Genomic DNA, 21,765 nt, shown 5'->3' with positions numbered 1-21,765 from the left:
GGCCTAAAAACAGATGAACTAACCACAACAACAACAACAGATCTTTAAAAGGACAATGGCCAAAACCAAGGCAAGGGACAAGAAACAGTTTTAAAAAATTTGATAATGATCAGATACTTAAGCAAACTCAATATCTGATTGTTGTCCTTCCTCTAGACCTGAAATATACTGATTTTAACACTGGTTCTTAGATATCTATCATTTACTTTTCCTTATAGACAGGGTCTCAAGATGCAGCTGATCAATGACAAATTTCATTTTAGCAGTTTTCCTTCCCTCCTATTGCAACCATGATTTCTCTTAAAGGAGGTTTTTAACTCTTAGTTCATACACACAGTAATTTCAATTACTGAAAATAACAAGAAGCTAATAAAATTATAATATTTAATGCTTAAAAACAAAAGAAAACTTTCTACTTATTCTTTATATTAAGTATATTTTGGAAATAAAATATGGGTGTAAAGTGAAAGTTAATCAGAGAGAAATTTTTTCACTGAGCGATTATCTACACATCAGTTTATATAATGGGAAAGCTAACAGTATACTATCTGTTGTGCTTTCAGGTAGAAAGCTTTGTGACATTGAGACTTGTTATGTGGAACAGATGCTAAAGAAAGAAAAAATACGACGCTTTGTAAGAGACTAGAAACATCAAGACTGTAAGAATAATTATCAAACTGAAAATTTAAAAGTTAAAGCATATTTGTTTTTATTTATAGGTAGCTATCAGTTCATGAATTACAAATCAGAAAAAAGATATTAGAACAGAATCTGGATAACTGGATGCATGCTACAGCTAAGAATAAACAACATTCCTACATATTATGGTTAGTGAAACATCAGTATAACAGGGATTTGTGATTATTTAAAAATATGCAGAACTTATTCAGTGTATGCTTTAAAAATAATAGTTATAGTGTCAAAAGTTGAAAAGAATTCAAAAAGGGAACTAATACCAAATAAACACCTGTATATAAGAATCTGAAAAGGCTTCACACTGCAAAGGCAATCAGCTGTATTAAAAATGACACAAATTCAAAGAACAGGAAGTTATATAAAAAGGGACATTGTAAGATTTGCTTGCTGCATTAAACCCACAGTTTAATCCATGAAATTTCCTTTTAGTTAGCATTTAAACAGAAGCATGCAAGTATTTTTATGATCTACTTGGAGTCTGCCCCACCCACTAAAGTTACAGGACTCCTTTCAAGAGCTTAAGCAGGTATTCGGGTAGCTGCCTCCTCCTCTGCATCAGCTCGGTTGGCATTGATTTCTGCAAGTGTTCGTCCGAATCGTGCCCATTCATCATTCCGGGGCACAGCAATCTGCTGTTGGAAGGAAGGCAACGTGTTATATACACGGAGAGAAGAATCATCTTACCCACTATTATTCAGTTGTTTTCAAAGTAATTTTTTCATTAAAAAGTAATAACTGACCCAAATAACCTTTCCATAATTATAGGGACTAACAGTGATTTACAACATTTTTAAACAAAAGGTTGTGTCTGTGAAGGGTGTTTTGACTGCTGTAGAAATTATTTTGCCATTATCTCCCTCAGTGCAAGGGTGAATAACAATGATACTTTCTAAGACTAAATCCTCATGAATTTTGCTGCTGGGAGGAATGCCTTAAAAAATTCTACTTCTACTTCTTGCAGCGGGGCTAGAGTGATAGTGGGTAGGGCATTTGCCTTGCACGCGGCCGAGAGTATCTCGCCCGCACAGCAAAGCCTGTCAAGCTACCCGTGACGTACTGGATATGCCAAACACAGTAACAAGTCTCACAATGTTACTGGGCTCACTCGAGCGAATCGATGAACAACAGTGGCAGTGACTTCTTGCAGCACTCCTAGTATGAAATAGTCTTTGAAGCATCATGGTTTATAAGAGCTGGTTTCTTTGGGGGAGGTATTAGAGCATGAGGCAATCTTTTTTGGTATCTTAGTAGCTTCACCAGAGAGTATGTTAGAATCAGGGTTGTAGCTCAGTGGTAGAGTACTTGACCTGCATTTCTGAGGCCCCGAGTTTGATAGTGTGTGCGCGCGCACACACACACACACACACACGAAAAAAAAAATATATGCACCTTTTTTTTTTTTTTGGTTTTTGGGCCACGCCTGGCAATGCACAGGCGTTCCTCCTGGCTCTGCACTCAGGAGTTACTCCTGGCGGACCATATGGGATGCTGGGAATTGAACCCGGGTCAGCCACGTGCAAGGCAAACGCCCTACCCGCTGTGCTATCTCTCCAGCCCCAGTATGCACCTTTTTTAAAAAATTATTTGTTATTTAATTTTGGACCACAGTTGGCTGGCTTTGTAATCACTCCTGGCAGAGGTTCATGGGACCATAGGTGGTGCCAAGGATTAAACCGGGGCTAATAGCAAGTGCCTTACCCACTGTACTATCTCTGTCCACTCCCATTAAATATCACCTTAGTAAGGCAGCAACAGCAAAAGGAAAAGGAGGCTTTTAGTATTTTTTCCTCACTAGAGCAGTCCAATGACCAAAACTATAATACTGGAAAACTCTGAAATTGTCCTTAAGACACAAACCGTTGCGGGAAAAGATTGTGGCTGCTTCTAAATTATATCCTATTAGACTAGATAGAGGATACTGATATTTAATATGGAAGCTATGAGCCACACATAATGATGTACATTTGAAATACTTCAAATTAAAAAGAAATATCTTAAAATTATTTTAAATTTAGTTCTTCAGTTGTAACCACATTTCTGGTTAGAAATGGCCAGATGGGAACGAGTGCAGAAAGAGCATTTCCATGTGTGCAGAGTTCAACTGAATGTCCTAAATGGTTCACTCTACCTCCCTCTCCTCAAGATCTGGTAGGCAGAAATCATTCAGTGTCAAGGGAAGATGCGAAATCATAAAGCACAGTGACAGAGTGACTAACCTACTAGTCAAAGCTAAAAAGGAGAAAAATAAATGACACTTGTGTACAGCTGACCCAAGCACTGAAGATGAGACTTGTAATTCATCCTGTTGGATTAAATGACAATGGCTTGTAACAAGGCTTGAGTCAAGATTCACATATCCCATAGTTATAACTCTCCCAAGCAAATTTTTGGTTTCTACTACTTTGCCCCAATGCGTCCCTAACAGAGAAAATTGAAATTTTATCTCAGTATCAATTCTGTAAAGCCCCAAAGTCTTTCTATAACACCAAACTTCTTCTTCAACCTTAAAAATATTGTTTCCAAAGATAAATAAGCAAATAATAAAATAGTATTTAAATAAAAAAATAAAAGAACTTTAAGTTTTCAGCATGGCATGCTTCAAAGAACATCAACTTCTAATATATCATCTTGTCCTCAAGATCTGTTGCATGTGGACAGAGGTAATCTCAAGAGCTACTTCTCTGACGAAAACTGTTTCATTTTCATAACCATATGGTTCCTACAATTTGTGAACCTCAAAGACTAGTTTTAACCTCCAAGATACTGTCCCTCCAATGTGGTGAATGCTAGAGATGTATCAAAATTACACAGATGAGCCTCATACCTCTCCCACATCATATATAACAATCTGTCCTTCAGAATCACCCACGGCAATCTCTCTTCCAGAATGGGTCCATCGTACACGATTGAGAGCAGGATTTCCCTCCACAGAAATGCTGGCAGTTGGTACCTAGAATCATTTAAAATATAGTGCAATGTTAAAAATTTCATCAAGATTTCCATCAACGTGTAAGAAAGTAATTTATCTTCCTTCCAATATGTGTTTTAAAAAACACAAATTAAAATAACACAGAGTTGTGGGGGGCAAAAAGAAAAAAAAAGGAAAAAAAGAATAGAGAAGAAAAGAATTTCCCCAACTTTCTTTCTCTTCAATGATACATTATGAATGACATTACAGTCAATTCTTGAAAATGGTTTGGGAAAATAACTGAAATTCTTATATGAAAAATTCTCACATATAACTTGGTACATCATTTTGAAAGAACTTTTCTTTGATAAAGGGTTCTTTGTGGTTTTAACTTCTTTAAGAAGTCAAGCTATTTGAAAAAAGATGGCTAAAACCCTATTAAAAAAAACATTTCAAAAACCCTCATAAACAGTTTACAGTTCAATTTTAGCAGATAGGAATTACTTTTGTAGCTTGCATCTCTAGTTAAAAACTGTGATTTGAGCCACTGTCCCCAGAAACAGTTCATACTTGAAGGTACAGTATGGTTCTTTCCCGAGCCTCTAGTTTTCAGGAATTGCCTGGCACAGAGCAAGAAGATGGCACCAATACAATGGTACCAGTCCTTTGGAACCTGCCTATACCTCTCCTTAAGTTGCAGATATTTTGTACACAAAAAGAAAACACTCAGTGTTTGACCCCGATTAAAAATGTAACACATTTTTTTGAAATTTGATAAATAATAATTCTCTAACATCAGTGATACCCAAGTGATTTTAATCCCTTAGAAAGATGAAATCATTATAGAAAAAAATTTTACCCAGATTCACTGAGTTCATGATCTAGGAAAGATATAAATTTATTTGTAACCACTAATTTCCAACATCAAAACCCAAGCTAAGAAATTAAAACTAGTACAATTCTAGGCAACTATAATATATAGTGAGGTAAGTCCAATTTTCCAAAAAGAAATACTTTTTCCTAACAATATTTAAATTTTCTCAAATTATTGAACAAGCAGCTAACATACTGTTGAAATTCTTACAATTTCAGTATACAACTTCTTTGCCTTCTATAACTAACCATTTTCAAAATATTTGAAAAGATGCCTTAAAAAACATGAAGAGATGTGGGGCTGGAGCGATAGCACAGCGGGTAGGGGGTTGCCTTGCATGCGGCCGACTCGGGTTCAATTCCCAGCATCTCATATGGTCCCCCGAGCACCTCAAGGAGTAATTCAAGTAATCAAGTAATCAAGGAGTGCATGAGCCAGGAGTAACCCCTGTGCATCAACGGGTGTGACCCAAAAAGCAAAAAACAAACAAACAAACAAAAACCATGAAGAGATGTGGAAAAGAGGGGGAAAGGAAGTACACACCAAGACTTTTACTTCAGAAACTGTTACTGACAGAATTGTGACAAACTACTTTTTTTTTTGGGGGGGGAGGCACACCTGTGATGCTCAGGGATTACTTCTGGCTCTGTGCTCAGATTCATTCCTGGTAGGGCTGGGGAGGTGGGGGATGGACAATATATGGTACTGGGGATCAAATTCCAGGAGGTGGCATGCAAAGCAGGTACACTCTTCCTCTGTACTATTGCTCCAGCCCTGACACATTGTTCTTACCACCTCACAGTAAAACAGAATTCTAGAAACACTTTAAGCTTCCCTAAGCTGGCACAAATACCTATGGCTAAAAATAAAAGTGGCACTTAAATTTCAATGACAAGAAGTAATTTTAGTATGGCATTTAGAAAATGGTTTGGTGGTTTCTATATTTACGTTTTAGTACCATAACACTTTGTTCTCAATTCTTCATGAAAAAGAAATGATTTTTCCTTCATTCAAATAAGTCATATGAAGACAAATGTTCACGGATGATATATAATTCTTTCAAGAGGTCGTTTAGAAATTCACAATAAAGATGGGTATACTTGAACAGCCTAAAATATTTGCTTTCTAAACCTACTGAATGAAAAATAGCTTAGTTGCTTTATGAATGAGACTTTGCCAGGATATTAGAGACATGATAGTGCTTTTCAGAAGTTAAAAGAAATGCCCCAGTGTTCTTGGCAACATTATTTTCCCTTCAGCTCTGCACAGCATGCTGTTTATTATTTAGGATACAAAGCTTATTTGGCTCCTTTGTGATGAAACCACAATCACACAGCCCGTTTACATTCCTTGGGATAAAGAAATTTCACAAATTATTCAATAAATCTCCAATTTTCTATTTTTCTGTGCAATTTTTGTTATTTTTCTGCTCACCTCTGTGTCATTATTGAGATTCCACAAATCCAGTCTCCCCATGCCATCCACACAGGCAAACAGGGCTGGGTGTGTGGGTGACCACATGACATCATAGACGTAGTCTGAATTATCTTCAAACGAGTACAAAGGCTTGTTATTCTGAAAGGGAAAAGAAGATTCTTAGCACAGTCAAAATATAACATACATTAAATATGTTGTATGTACGTGTGTGCAAGTGCACATGCATTTAAATTGAGGTACTGTGATTTATAAAGTTAATCACGATTGGGTTTCGGGCATACAATGTTCCAACACCAATCCCTTCACCAGTCTCCACTTCCTTACACCAATGTCCCCAGTTTTCAATAGGCAACATTTTTTGTTTTCTTTTTGGGTCACACCCAGCAATGCTCAGGGGTTACTGCTGGCAGTGCTCAGGGACCATATGGGATGCTGGGAATCGAACCCTGGTTGGCTGCATGCAAGGAAAACAACCTACCTGCTGTGCTATCACTCCAACCCCTCAATGGGCAACATTTTTAATATCTAACTTAGCCTAGTAAAAGTTCCTATAATTTGTGCCACTATAGAATTACCTGGAGTTATGCACTAAGAATCAACTACTGTACTACACTTTCTTAACTTGTAGATATCATAGATTTTTAAAAAAGAAGCAAAATGTACTAGAAAAACATTTGCCAGTGGAAGGTTTCTGGGAGTATGAGAGCAGTGGCAAATACAGAATAAAGCTGTGCTTCCAACAAAGTCTTGTCAGAGAAACTTGTGGGGAAAAAAAAAATCAAAGTTCATAGGAAAAAAGATTCAGAGAAAACGTTCAGGTGAAAGTGGTAAAAAAAAGTAGAAAACCCGTATCTCAAAAAGCATAAGATCACATAGGCAAATAGTGAAAGATAATCCATGGAAGAGACAATTTAGACTATGAAACTGAAAAAACTATAACTGTTTACTCTTTCCCTTCTGAATGAGTAATTTCATTAGTAAACAGTAAGCAACAGAAAAGGAGTTTAGTCAAATCTTATAGCTATTTTGACAAATCTTCCCTGGGGCAGGGGCTCAAATAAAAGAGTAGATAGAGCCTTTTCAACAAGTGGCTTTATGACTATAGAAGAATGATGTGGACCCCCCTTACTTCTCATACCATACAGAGACTGGAATATAATGGACATATATGTAAGAGAGAACTGCAAAATTCTTAGAAACACAGGAGTAAATCTTTGTGACAACAGAATCAGCAATTGTTTCTCCTTAAAGTGCGAGTCTGATAATGCTGCTTTGAAAAACACTGCTGCAGTTCCCCCCAAATACTTGTTAACAGTTACCATATGATTAAACAATTTCATTTCAAGGTACATGTCCAAGAGAAATAAAAATGAACTATATAAACACAAAAACTTGTACATTTTAAACCCCTAAGCTGGGAGGATTTGGGAGGAGGGGGTGTGCTCAGGGAACCATATGTGGTGCCAGATATGACCCAGCCGGCCATGTGCAAGGCTATTATACTAACTACCTGTTATACTAACTCTCTGGCCCCAGAACTTTTTTTTCCTTTTTGGGTCATACCTGGTGATACACAGGGGTTACTCCTGACTCACGTACTCAGGAATGACTCCTGGTGATGCTCGGGGAATCATATGGGATGCTGGGAAACAAATCCGGGTCATCTGCCTGCAAGGCAAACGCCATACCTGCTGTACTATTGCTCCAGCCCCCCACAACTTCTTAAACTTTTCCCACTTGTGACTCTTTCAGTCTCAGAATTTTTCACAAGATCCTACATATACATGTATATAAAATAGATGTACAAATCAAACTTTTGCTGATAATAAAGTAAATTATTTATTATTATGAGGTTCTGTGTTTTGGGCTACACCCTGTGATACTCAAGCATTAGTTAGTCCTGGCTTTGTACTTGGAATTATTCCTGCTGTATACCATGCAGAACTGAACCCTGGCCGCATGCAAGGAAAGTATTTTACCCAATATAAAAACTCTCCAGCCCCAGAAATTTATTTTAAAACAATTTTTTTTTGGGGGGGGGGTTCGCACCAAGCTGTGTTCAGGGGCTTAGTCCTGGTTTTGCACTTGGAGATCACTCTGGCAAGACTTGGGGACTATATGGAGACTGGAACTGAGGTCAGGCATGTGCAAGATGAGTGCCTTACTTGCTGCACTATTTCTCTAGCCCTTAAGACAATTAAAAAACTATTTTGCCACCTCCACATTCAGTTATATGGCCCTATCTGAGGTTGTGAGTCACAGATTAAGAAGTGAGACATCAGAAAAATGGCTTTTTGTTTGTTTTTGGTTTAGGGTCATACCCAGCACTGTTCAGGACTAACTTCTGGCTCTGCCTCAGGGATCACTCCTGGTGGTGCTCAGGAGACCATATGGGATGCCAAGGGATCAAACTCAGGACAGCCAGGTACAAGGCAAGCACCCTACCTGCTGTACTCTCGCTCCATTCCCCTCAATTTTTTTTTTTTAAATAGGGGCCACACCTTGTGGTGCTTGTGATGCAGAGGGCCACATGATGTTGTGGTTAAACCCAGGACCTCACAGCCTAGGTGAGGCTTCTTTCTCCTAGCTGAGCTATTTCCCCAATCCCTAAATAATGTTTAAAGTTTACTGCAGGTGTAAAATTTTTATACAAACATGATTTTCAAATATACCTGCCAAAAGAATGAAGCAAAAAAGGCTTTTTTGAATGCTGGAAAACATTCCAATAAGCAAAGGTAGTCCACTTGGTACAGCGGCAAGAATACAAACTATAGTCAAGGAGTCATGTATGTGTTTATGTTTCAGGGTCATACAGATGCATTTGCCATACATTTGCTATTCCTAGCATGATTCTCAGGGGATCACCTCCAATGGTGCTTAGGGGAACACGCTGAAGACTGAACCTGGGGTTCCTGTGGGCAAAGCATGCACACTGGCTCTTTCAGCCACCTTTCCAACCACACACACACACCCCAATCCCCCCCAAGCCCCCTTTTCTGTGGTTACATATTGGTTAAATTATGTTCCCATCCAAATTTCTGCGTACCAGGAAGTTAAAAGGTGTTATCTAGTAATAGGAACATTACATATGCAATCAAGTTATGCTGGAGTCATTCTACATTAGAGAGAACCCTTAATAGAGTGTGACTGCTGTGCTAGAAGAGTGAGAATTTTGAGAGAGACAGACAAGGAGCACACCGTGTGATGCCACATGCAGAGCTAGAGGCCAAGGAGCACCAGGACTGCGGGCAATCGCCAGAAGTTTGGAAAGAGGCAGAGGACAGAGGATCAGATTCTCCCTCAGAGCCTTAAAAAAAATAACGGAAGTTGTCAACAGTTTGCTTTTTTAAACTTCTACACCCCAAGACTCTGAGAAAAGAAATTGTTTGGGCCAGTTTGGGGGCCATGTTTGGCAGGACTCAGGTTTACTCCTGGCTTGGATCAGTTCTGCTGGTGCTTGGGGATATGCAGTGCAGGGCATCAAATCGGGGTCAGCCATATGTAAAAGAAAAAAGGCCTTACTTAACCCCTGTACTATCTCTCAGGCCCTAAGAAAAAATATTCTGTTGTTGAAAGTCACTCGGTTTGCAGCAATTTGCTGTAGAAGCCCCTTGGAAATGAATCTAGCAATTCGATACTCTTCTGTGGTAATTTAAGAATTCCAAGATTCCTTACCGGCAAATACAGAAAGCTGACAGGAAAGTGATTTTAGATATGTGAGCAGTATATCTTTACCTGGATCAAATGGGAAAATCCCAACAAGCTCTCTTCAAAAAAGGAAATGATTTCAAGATCAGTAATAAAGTCCAAATGAAGGTACTAACTTTTTGAGAAGGGATCTATTAAAATTTTTGGGCCAGAGCAATAGTATAGCAGTAAGACATTTGCTTTGCCTGCCAAGCCAGGTTTGATCCCCGGCAACCCATATGGCCCCCCAAGCACCACCAGGAGTGATTCTTGAGTGCAGAGCCAGGAGTAACCACTAAAAATAGCCAGGTGTGACCCAAAAAGAAAAAAATAATAATAATGGCGATACAAAAGAGAGTCCTACAAGAAAGTTAAGATAATTCAAGCATTGCCCCTAAGAGTCTCAGCCCATGATTCTGAGAATTACCACCCACAGCAAGGCCATCTCTATGTTAAGATGAGTGAATTAGGTTATCTTTGCTTGATGCCATTAAACATTCAAATTAGAAAACTACTTTCGTTTCAATCCCTTGCTCACTAAGCAATCTTCTGATTATAATTTGGCTTCCTATGTGGATTGTCTATAAGAAAATAATGAGCTGGTCGGGCCAGCATGGGTTTTCTGGTAGTTGTTTCCCATTGTAAGTTAATAAATTGACCTTCTTTAATGTATCAGTGTCTTAGATGACTGTTCGTTCCAGTCAGCACTCCCTAGCTAATCAACTCCAGTAGACTGACAGAACAGACTCTAAATGTGCAACTGGCAAGCTGGACTCTGGCCCTAACAAGTTACAGAGATAAATGCTTCCAGGGGGCACTGGGTCTCGATGGTCAGCCAGTTTTCTCCAAGAAACACACAAATGCAAAGTTATTTGCTTATTTTAATGGTCTACTACGGGCTGGAGCGATAGCAGAATGGGTAAGGCATTTGCTTTGCACACGGCCGACATGGTCGGCCCAGGTTCAATTCCTCTGCCCCTCTTGGAGAGCCGGGCAAGCTACCGAGAGTATCTCACCTACACGGCAAAGCCTGGCAAGGTACTCGTGACATATTCGAGATGCCAAACACAGTAACAAGTCTCACAATGGAGACAGTACTGGGTCCACTCGAGCAAATCAGTGAACAATGGGAGGACAGTGCTACAGTGCTACTACATATATAATCTCTATTCCAAGATTTCTTGGATCGGGGGGATGTCCCCAGTGGTGCTGGAGGACAGGAGGGCTCTGTCGAAGAGTGATGGGAGGCCGCATAAAGTAGAGTGGTGAGGAGGTTGGGGGTTTGATTCCCAGGCCCTGTGCACACCAAGCATATGCTCTAACTCTCTGAACTGTCTCCAGAGCCCAGCGGGAGGATTCTTTAACCCTGTTAATGCTGGTACTCTGAGAGTTAAACAGATAAGCTGCTAATATAAGGAGAGAACTTAAGACATCAGAGACTGTGGAGAAAAAAATTTAGATTCTGAAAGTCTGAAAATTGATTCAAAGAAATTACACTTATGGTTTTAACTTTGGCATTTGCATTCTTAACCTTTGGGTTAATAATTACAAGCTCACATACAAGCTACCATTTTTCAGGCTCACCAAAGTGCTTCTGAACCAAAGTGAAACTTCAAATTCTGAAAATTTAACCGTGTACTTCGAATATATGAGAAATAGTCTTAGTTGGTTAAAACTTGAGTATTCAAAGGAGAAAATTATTTTTCTTTGTCTTTTTAGTAAAATTAGCTAAGTCCAAAGTAGTAATGAAAACAGTTTAACAACCCAAAACTCTGATTTACATTATAATTTATTGATATGGCAAAAATTAGAAAAGAGCTATAGAAATATTAAACAAAATCTGAAGCTGTGCCAAAGTGAGATTTCTAGACATTTTTAGAGGCTTATAGAAAACATGAAAAAGAAAAAAATCTTGTTTTGTTACTAAGACAGTGTCAAATCTTGATGGACACAAAGACATCTAAAAAGCGACCCTTCTAGTTTAGGAGGGTTCAATTAATTGTTTTGGCTTGGAGGCCACGCCCAGCAGTGCTTGGGGCTTACTCCTTGCTCTGTAGAGCTCAAGGATCACTACTGGCAGGCTTGAGGGGTGCTGGGGATTGAACCTGGGTCAGCTGCATGCAGCGCAAGCACTCTACCTGCTGTACTATCTCTCTGGCCCCATGCGGTTCTATTTCTATTTCAAAAAGTATTAAAAAGAGAAGTAAAGCATTTAAAAAATATCTATTCATAAACATGAAACTGACTTAAAAAGCTCAAAATGGACCAGAAACATTATTTTTAAAACAAGATTGCTTTCTGGTGCTGAAAAATGTACACTACTGAAGTGCTGGGTATGACTAAAATAAATCATGAACAACTTTGTAACTGTGTATCTCATGGTGATTCAATTTAAAAAAGAGAAATGATTGTTTTTAAAAACAGTTACTCTGGGGTATGGTGCTGTCAACAGGTCAATCTGTACCTGTGAGGCGAGTGAATCAGCAGCCTGATAGTGCCTTCAGACTTCTAGATACCCCAAAATTGCTGCTGTGCCTTTGGCCAGTCCCCAACAACTTGGAGCCAAGTTTACCAAGAAAGTAAACGGCCAAAAGTTAGGTATGTGGGAGATACACCCCAAACCACCTCCGGCTCAGCTATATAATTGGAGGCAAGGCCTCTCTGGTTCCTATTCAAACTGCTAAATGACCATGATCCCAGAGACTAAGAAACAAATCTTGGAACCCAGTGACTTTTGGCAGAATAGCATCCAGTCCCTGCAGCAGGTTACCGTTGCCGGGCCACCCCAGGGGAGAAAGGGTGCTGTTCCTCCTCCTGCTCCCCCTTGATGGCTCGGTGGCTGCCATCCGCCAGTCAGGTTTGGGCCTGCAGTGAGACATGCGGGGCCTCACAGGATGGGGGTGGAGCCGGCCCTTTCCTCCCTGGCCCCAATGAGACCCAGAGTCACTGCCCACGAACGGCCTGTCTGGTTCCTAACCAAGCTGCTTAACAGCCATGATCCAAGAGACTCAGAAACAAATCTCGGAACCTAGTGGCTTTTGGCAGAAGTGCATCTGGTCCCTGCAGCAGTTACTGGCGCCAGGCCATCCCAGGTGGGAATAGGTTTCGTGCCCTGGCCTGTTCCCCCTGACCGCTTGGTGGCTGCCATCCGTCAGAGGCCATTGAACAGTCATGTTTGGGCCCGCAGTGACGAAATACGCGGGGCCTCACGAGATGCAGGTGGAGCTGGCCCTTTCCTCCCCGTCCCACTGAGACCCCAGGTCACCGCCCACAAGTGGCCTCTCTGGCTCCCGATCAAGCTGCTTAACTAAGGCCAAGATCCAAGAGACTCAGAAACAAATCTCAGAATCCAGCGGCTTTTGGCAGAAATGCGTCTGGTCCCCACAGCAGGTTACCGGTGCCAGGCCACCCCAAAGTGGAAAGGGTTCTGTCCCTCCGCCTGCTCCCCCTTGGCAACTTGGTGACCGCCATCCTCCAGAGGCCATTGGACAGTCAAGTTTGGGCTCACTGTGACAAGACATACGGGGCCTCACAGGATGGGGGTGGAGCTGGCCCTTTCCTCCCCACCCCAATGAGACCCCAGGTCACCACCCATGAACAGCTTCTCTGGCTCCTGATAAAGCTGCTTAATGGCCGTGATCCCAGAGACTCAGGAACAAATCTCGGAACCCAGCAGGTTTTGGCAAAAATCCCTCCAGATTTAATTGTCAAAATTTCAGAATTCCAAAATCACACAGCCACTACTGCAGCTGTGCGACATCATATGTTATTTACAACCAGCAACAGAAAACAAATTGTCTATGGTTGCCTTTTTGGCAGATCTGAGTGTTGGGATAAAATCCCAAATAATAATGGTGGGTCTGGTGTCGAAATATTGAGTATGATCAAAGTAGAGAGAGAGTAATATGGAAATCATCTGCCCCACAGGTAGGGGGAGAGTGTGGGATGGGGGGTATACTGGTTTTTTTTGTGGTGGAAAATGGGCACCGGTGAAGAGATGGGTGTTTTATCATTTTATGACCGAGACTTAAGCCCAAAAGCTTTGTAACTGCTCTCATGGTGATTCAACAAATAAATTTATAAAAAGGAAAAAAAAAAAGTAAGGTGGAGTTCATGCCCAAGTCAATCAGCCTAATCAATGACTGAATAAAGAGCAATACTCCTACATTTAAAAAAAAAAGTTATTCATTATCATTGCACTGGTGAACACAGTGGCACAAGTTTTCTAGCGAACACAGTGGCACAGGTACTGTGTTGCTAGTATGCTAGAAACTACTGTGCTAACAACTAACCATGAAGTATAACTTTATGATTAAAACAATGACTCTGGGATCCTTGAAAAGGCAAATATAAAAACATCTACTCAGCAAACTATTGCGTCTTTATCCTTCGTAGAGTAGAGAACTACTTACATGCAGAAAAAGGTGGAAAACAGTAATTTTGGAGGTGTAGGGGAATGCAAGAAGAGCATATCCCGAGCACAAACAAGACCCTCAGTTCCATCTCAGCACGGCCATGACTCCATGGGCAGTGCTGGAGGTAGCCCTGGTGGCCCAAGTACAGCTAGGCTCAACAATGAGTTACCTAGAACTCCAGGAACTGAGAGATTTTTGTCCACAGAATTGAACTTCTTTTGGTAGGTCACACCTGGCTATGCTCAGAGCCAATTCCTCGGTCTGCACTCAAGATCACCCCTGGTAGACCTGGGAAACCATACGCGGTGCCAGGGATTGAACCTGGTCATCTGCATGCAAGACAAGCACCTTACCTGTTGTACTATCTCTCTGGCCCCAGATTTGAAATTTTATGGAAGAAAGGGTGGCTGGAAGGGTCTCTTGGGATGCTGGTGAAGTGAATTGGGCCCCCTAGTTATGAGTGTGATTAGCATTGTTAGCACTGTCCTCCTGTAGTTCATCTATTTGCTCAATCGGGCACCAGTAAAGTCTCCATTGTGAGATTTGGTGTTACTGTTTTTGGCATATCGAATACTTCACGGAGTGGATCAGCAGCATGCAAGGCAAACGCCCTACCCACTGTGTTACTGCTCCAGTCCATGAGTGATATTGATATTGGAATAAAATGCATGAATAGCATACTGAACAGTATGGTAAATCCTGGTACATCAATAAAAATGGTTTAAAAATAAATATACGTATACTTATGTTCATTGTAGTGCTATGTACAATAGCCGAGATAGGCAAATAACACAAATGTCCAATGACAGCTGAATGGATACTGAAACCGTGATATATACACAATGGACTACTACTCGACTATTAAGAAAAGATGAAATTCACCTTTCGCTACAATATAGGTGAAACTGGAGTGTGTCATATTAAGCAAAATAAGTTTGAGTGAGAAGGACATACTGGATAATCTCCTCTGTGGTACATAGTGAAATAAAGCAAGGGAATGGACAGTCTCTAATAGTAACAAACCTATGGACTTTAACTACAGACTGAGGCCACAAAGTGGAAGGAGAATAGAGTTTGAGGAGGATAAAAGAGGCAGACTAGCAGTGACCTAAGGAAAGTGTCTTTGGTAGTTCAATGGTGGTTGGGGTGCAGTTAACTTTGTACATCGAAAGCATGAACATTAAGACTATTGTACACAGTATTACAAATTCAACCACAATAAAGAAGATACTGTGTTCTATAATGGTCTATCCTTTGGTCATTAACAATGAAAAAGATGGGTGGTGAGAGGGTTGAAAGAAATGCATACATACATCAGCTGAATGAGTAAGTTTTCACTATGATGTTCATAGAAGAAGAAATATCTAGCTTAATTAGCAAAGATAAAGAAATGCCAGTCCATCATTCTTATTCAGAGGCTGTTCTATGTTGAAATACAGCAAAAAACACAAGAACAAAAAAATATCTGCCACTAATCAACCAGCTGTGTAGTATCACAAAAGCAAACATCAATCAGCCTCCTCTCATAGTGTAAGTTCTGTTCATGTTTAGGCAAGATGAACTCTTCATTTCCCAATCTGGCTGGTATTATATGTAAGGATGGAAACATCAATCCTAAAGATATAAGAAGACAGTCTAACTAAAGCGCTATAGTATTAAAAATAGGAATAAATAAACAAAATAAACAAAAGATTCTTTTCAACTACCAAAAAAAGAAAATTGTCCAACAACTTTAAAAGATATAGTAACTCCTGTGTCTAAAGGATCACAAAGGTGATAAATAACATATTCAGAAACCTGTGTTCAGTGAACCATGCAGTGCCTGCAATAGAAACCAGGGCCTCACACCAGTGGGACATGTGCTCTGCTACTGCAGCTACATCCCCAGCCCCCACACTTTCCTTTTGGTTTGTGAGCTACACCTACTTGTGCTAAAGGCTTACTCCTGGTTCAGTGCTCTCAGGGATCACTCCTGGCTGTGTTTTGGGCATTGTTTTGAGAGACATGTTTTGGGGATCAAATTAGGGCCTTAAATCCTGTACTATCTCTTTGGCTTACACCCTTTTCTTAGAACACTAGGAAACAAATTCGCAGAATTTTCTGTGTGCTGCTGTTTTTTTAACTGAGTGGGGGCTCCCAAGCAGCAACCTGGGCTGGTGGCTCATCGTGAAGGCCCGAGGATGAGGCACTGCTTGAGGCCTGCAGAGCTGGATACTACCATGAAGGGGACGAGAAGGAGCCAAACATGGTCAAATGTCTATTACAAGCTAGAAATGGTGTTGAGAACTCTGTTCCCTTCTTTAGATCTTAAATTTGTGCTTTTAAAAATCTCTAATAATATCAAACCTGAAAATACTCAATTAAATTTAAGACAATTTTTAGAGGCAAAAATTTTTCTAACTTAAAATTGGATGAAATAAAGCATTAAAAAAAAAAAGGAACAAGAATTTCTGTGGCCAGTATTTGATAAATAAATATGAGCTCATTCTAAGACTGAAGAACTCTCTTAAGACTATTTGGTTTTCTCAAAAACACTGAAAAAACAAATGTCTCTAAACTTTGCCTCATTATAAATTACTCAAAAGATCAATACTCAGAATAAAGCAGATGGAAGCATGATTACAAATGAATTTAAACAGAATTTCTATTATTCTGATTAAGCAGCAATGCTAACAACAAAGTAACTGCAGGGAAAGAGGACAGTAAAGTCAAGGTGGTCTGACATTAAAATGGGGTCAAATGAGCCCATAATGTTTACCTATCATAGTAAATCACAGGAAGTTTTGTTTCCTAGAATCTGCCTTGAAATTAACTTTCAATGGTTTAGAGTTATATCATATTTATCTGGAATTATTAGAGGCCTAAGATGCAATGCAAAGTATAATGTAGACTTTCTGAATAACAAACTTTCCAAGAGCAAATGTCTGTCTTCTATGATGACTTACTATGTGAGGTGCTATATAAGATACTCAGTGTCTGCACCCATCCTCACAATCTCGTTCAGGGTAAAAAAAATTCTGTACTTCAAAAGCCTGAAGTAGAGGGAAGACAGGTCTTTGGTTATATGTGGGGTTAATGTATCTGTTGGCACACTTTTATGAAAACCATATCTGGTAATTCATTCATGTTCTGTGTAACTTTTGGGGCAAGGGAGGAGGATTCAGTCATACCAGGGTGCTCAAGGGACCATATGCAGAATAAGGGGTCCAAACTGGGGTCAGCTGCCAGCAAGGCAACTGCCTTAACCCTTGTAATATCTCTCTGGCCCTTTGTAACTTGTTACCAAGTTTGCTCTATCAGTGCATTTTTTGTTATTAGAAAGCACTTGGTTTTTCCTACATAGTATTATAGCACCACCTTGTGTCAGAAACTGGAGCAAATGAGCAGACACCTATTTTGGGATACCTTAGTTGTCCAAAGTTTTACTGTCCAGTCAAATGATGAAGTGACAAAAAGATGTGAGAAATCCACTGCTCCAACAGCTGCATGACAATGGATCCCAGTGATTGGTCCTTGATGACCCTCAAACATCTCACTGATTCCAGCTTTGCTGTGACATAAATATGAAAATATTAGGGAAATCTCTTATAAGTAGAACACATTAAATACATTTTATTATGAATTTAAATATCAGACTTTGAAATAATTTCAACAAGCTCCACTCAGAGCTTATACCACACCAGAATTATGTTGAGCAAACATCTCTATGTAAATATGACAACACTAAGAACATTTTGGAACCATACAGCCAACCTCAAAAGCCCAATATCTGTGGTTGTGGGATAGCGACAAAAAAAGACTACATGTAAGGAGAAAGCTAGGCTACTTTTAAATCAAAAGCTTTGCAGGGAAGGTGATCTGTATTTGAGATGACATCTGGACACTCAATTTTTTTTTAAGGAAGCAATTGATAAGGTACAGCTAGACAATTTCAAAACAGATTGAACAGCAGGAGAAATACTAGCCAATTTAAAATGTGTACGTGACATTACTGTACAATTATCAGTAAGACTGAACTAAAGCTTCAAGTCAAAATAAATTGAAGTGGATAAACAGCTGAAAATCTTATTTATAACTTAAATGTCAGTATGTAACATAATCACATATTTGTAATTACTGAGTGCTAGCTCCTACCAATAGCTTTTATGAGTGCAGACAGACACAAAATCATAACACATTATAACCTATGAAATGAACAACATAATATAATCTAAATAACCCTTAAGTTTAAAAAAGTATTTACGTATTTAACTTTAAATACCTGAAGTCAAATATTTTGTACAAGTAATAAATAAGTGGATCCAAGGCAGATTTATACTTAAAACAAGGGCAATTTGTTTTGATGAGATTACTCAAGGGAAAAATTTTTGCTTTATTTTGTTTCGTGTTTGGGTTATACCCAGCAGTGCTCATGAGTTACTCCTGGTTGTGCTCACAGTGGTCACTCCTGGTGGCACTGAAGGATCGGAACAGGGGTCAGTCACATGCAAGCTAAGTACCTTAACTCCTAGATGATCTCTCTTACCCACATGGAAGGATTTTAAATAACTGCAACTTCAGATTTACCTGCCATGACGACATGCTGTGTATACAGAACCTTCTTCACTCCCAACAACAAAGTTGTTGACATCTCCAACAGGGAAGGACATGGATGTTACAGCTACTGCCTTTGACTGTTTATGAACCAGTTCCATACTATCCTACATAGAAAAAAATAAAAATCAAGGAAATCATTCAGTAGCTTGACATTTTTCATTTTTGTAGAAAAATTTCTATTTGTGTTCGCTTTGCAAAGAATTAAAACTATGTAAATTTATTTTTGTTTTTTTGGGCCATACCCAGCAATGCTCAGGGGTACCTTATAAAGTGCCAAGGATCAAACCTGGGTTGGTCACATACAAGGCCAAAGCCCTACCTGCTGTACTATTGCTCTGGCCCTAATAATGTAAATCCACCTTGATAATTACGTTTAAATTAAAAAATGCAGCGAACTATATTAACACTTTTTGATTAAAAAACTGTCATACTAGTTGAAATAATTCAACTATAAAAGTTTATTAGAAATGGTCATTTATAAAGATTTTTTAAAAAATAATAACAGTGCCCCCAGTTTTCAGTTTTTGAAGTTTAACCTACCTGTGGATGGGAAAGCATGTCCAGACTCCATGAACAAATTTTTCCATCAGTAGAGATGCTAATCAGATTGTGAGCATTTTGTGTTCCAACCACATTTACACAATATACAGGATGCTATAAAAAGATATTAAAGTTTCCAAAGATTATCTTGTCAGAAAATGAAGCAATTCTTACTATATAAATACAAATATTGTTTCATATTAGAAGGTGATATCTTGAGGGTTTTCAAAAACCTAAAGTATAAAGCTATTTTGTTGATTAACAAAATGTCTCAGAAAAAAGAGGAGTGTCAAAAAGTAGATTTCCAAAAATACTGAAAAAAAAGGGCTTTGTTCTTGGTTACTAAATCATGGGGAATTCATACATTAAAGAAACATTGCCATTATGCTGGTGGATACTACTAAGGAACAGAGAGGTCTAATAGAAATAACCTTATTTTTTACTTACTGTATGTGCAGCAGCTGACAATGGAGTTCTTTGCACTGGAGTTCTTTTATTGCTACGGTTATCCCACAGCACAATTTGGCCCGAATATGTACCACCAACGACCAGATTTGGATGAAATTTTGCAAATGTAGCAGACATCACAGCTGACTGTAAGTAAGATTTTTATATTTAAGGTTCAAGTTACTAAAGCCTGACAAGTTACTAAAATTAATTTATTATCCCAAATATTTTCTCCTGTATTGTAAGATATTGGATATTATAAAAACAGTTTAATAAATTCATTAAATAATTTATTGTTCTGGGACCAGAGAAATAATACAGCAGGTAAGGTGCTTGCCTTTCACATAGTCGACCAGAGGTTCTATCCCTGTATGGTTCCCTGAGACCCGCCAGGAGTGATCCCTGAGTGCAGAGCCAGGAGTAAGCCCTAAGCACCGCCAGGTGTGGCCCAAAACCAAAATAAAGAAGAAAATAAAAAGTAGAAAAGAATTGTTTCAGAACAGCTTAAAAGTCAAATGCAATGTGTTTACAGAAATATATGTAAGCAGTTTATCAAAGCAAGCACAAAATTATTCTGAGTACAGTACTTAATCAGAAGACAGGTGATTCTGCATTAGATTTCTGTTATCACATTACTCTGCAAGAGTAATGTGATAACAGAATATATACTAGTTGTGACTCAGTTAAGAGTTTTCTACAGAATTGTATTAGGAAGAGGTAAGTTATGAAATCAGAAAAGCCTTGCAAATTCTATCCACTTTAAAAATCTGCATCTGTTTCCTACTTCAAACATATGTTTCTACTTAAAACTATCTAGTTCCAACTCCTCAGGCCATGTATAAGTAATTCAGTGGGCCAACCGTCTAATTGTATATTCAGCAAATAAGTTCCTGAGAAATTCCCTGTAGAAAAGACATTTTATGAAAGATTCCTTTTATACAATCAATCATAATAACAGAAAATCACAACTGCAAAGGACTTTAGGTGTGATTAAACATTATAAGAGATGTCAGAAAAGCTACAAAAGGCAGATCATGTTGAACTGAAAAGTCTTCAGTTTTCTGTTAACATCTGTTTGCAAATACGGGGTGGTTTAGTAAATGCCAATCCAATGAAATCACTATGTTGACAAGGAAAGAAAAAAGGCACTTGTCTACATTCATTAATGAATTCTTAAACTTGGGGAGACTGTTAAAAGACCATCTTACCTGGCAGTGAAACACATACTCAGGAGTAGTTTTTTTGTACTTCATATTCCAAACAAGGGCCACACCGTCAGGCTCATGAGGTGCATCTTCGTTGTTATTATAGGAGGCCACAAGTAACTCTGGATACTATATGCAAAAATCAAGTGGAGGAAAAAATGCTCTGCATTAGAACTGTATGACATTCTTAGTTAACTGTCTTTAGGATTATTATGAAAATACTTAGAATTGGGATATTAACACAATTTAAAATTAAACTTAAATTAATATCATAAGTTAGTTACCTAAAATACACATTACAATTTTATTTAAAGGATTTCATGAATAACTGAAATTAGTAAAACTGGACTGTACCATAAGTAAATTGGTAGGTTTTAAAATAATTTCCAAAAAAAACCAAAATAGTCTATTTCCAGTCTTTTCTTTCAAAGGACACTAGACAAAATGAATGTAACATTAGAACAATGATTTTAAGTGACATAAATTTAATTATACCAAGTTACAAAATTAAAGTTATCTAAGAATTATAATTAAAAAATGAGGACACAACATTCAATTGTTATAATTTACCTGAGATGACCAATCCAAACAACTAACAACACGATGTTTTGACCAACGTTCATCAAAAAACTGTCGATTTAATGATAGTTTAGCACCTGCTTGGATCTCTCTACAGAAACAAACAAACCCCAAATATGGTGTTATAACTCGTCATTTTAAATTTTAAAATAATTTAACATTCTGTAAGTCATAATTTTAGTAATTAAACTTTACCCTTCTTTGTCTTCCAGATCTCTTCCACTGTAGTCAAAGAAGATGTTAATCTGCTCAGAAAGAGCTCTTTCTACAATTCTTGTAGTATGGTCAAAGAAACTTAAAAACTCCTCACAGTGCAAGATTTGCTGCTTCTCTTCTTCAGTCAGCTCATGAGGGGTCGCTGGAAAATAAATGTTTTTCTGA

The 21,765-nt window shown here is 38.7% G+C and overlaps 1 protein-coding gene across 9 annotated transcripts in view; it reads right to left on the bottom strand.

Moving 5' to 3' along the window:
• Positions 1-684: 684 nt before the first annotated feature.
• DYNC1I2 (dynein cytoplasmic 1 intermediate chain 2) overlaps positions 685-21,765 on the bottom strand; it is a 61,165-nt gene continuing 40,084 nt past the window's right edge. For 6 of the 9 annotated variants that reach the window (XM_056110188.1, XM_056110192.1, XM_056110190.1 and 3 more), the window contains 10 exons: positions 21,580-21,742; positions 21,376-21,475; positions 20,809-20,934; positions 19,601-19,747; positions 19,154-19,267; positions 18,584-18,717; positions 17,423-17,567; positions 5,913-6,053; positions 3,521-3,646; positions 685-1,328 (listed from right to left, as the gene is read on the bottom strand). In XM_056110188.1, coding sequence (XP_055966163.1) covers positions 1,215-1,328; positions 3,521-3,646; positions 5,913-6,053; positions 17,423-17,567; positions 18,584-18,717; positions 19,154-19,267; positions 19,601-19,747; positions 20,809-20,934; positions 21,376-21,475; positions 21,580-21,742 — 1,310 coding nt within the window. In that variant the 3' untranslated portion in view covers positions 685-1,214. The remainder of the gene's footprint in view (positions 1,329-3,520; positions 3,647-5,912; positions 6,054-17,422; positions 17,568-18,583; positions 18,718-19,153; positions 19,268-19,600; positions 19,748-20,808; positions 20,935-21,375; positions 21,476-21,579; positions 21,743-21,765) is intronic. The other 3 variants (XM_056110189.1, XM_056110191.1, XM_056110194.1) reach the window with 1 other exon arrangement.

Source organism: Sorex fumeus, unplaced genomic scaffold (genome assembly GCF_029834395.1).
Source record: "Sorex fumeus unplaced genomic scaffold, SorFum_2.1 ptg000009l, whole genome shotgun sequence".
Lineage (NCBI taxonomy): Eukaryota > Metazoa > Chordata > Mammalia > Eulipotyphla > Soricidae > Sorex > Sorex fumeus.
This window is presented reverse-complemented; position numbering and strand designations above follow the sequence as displayed.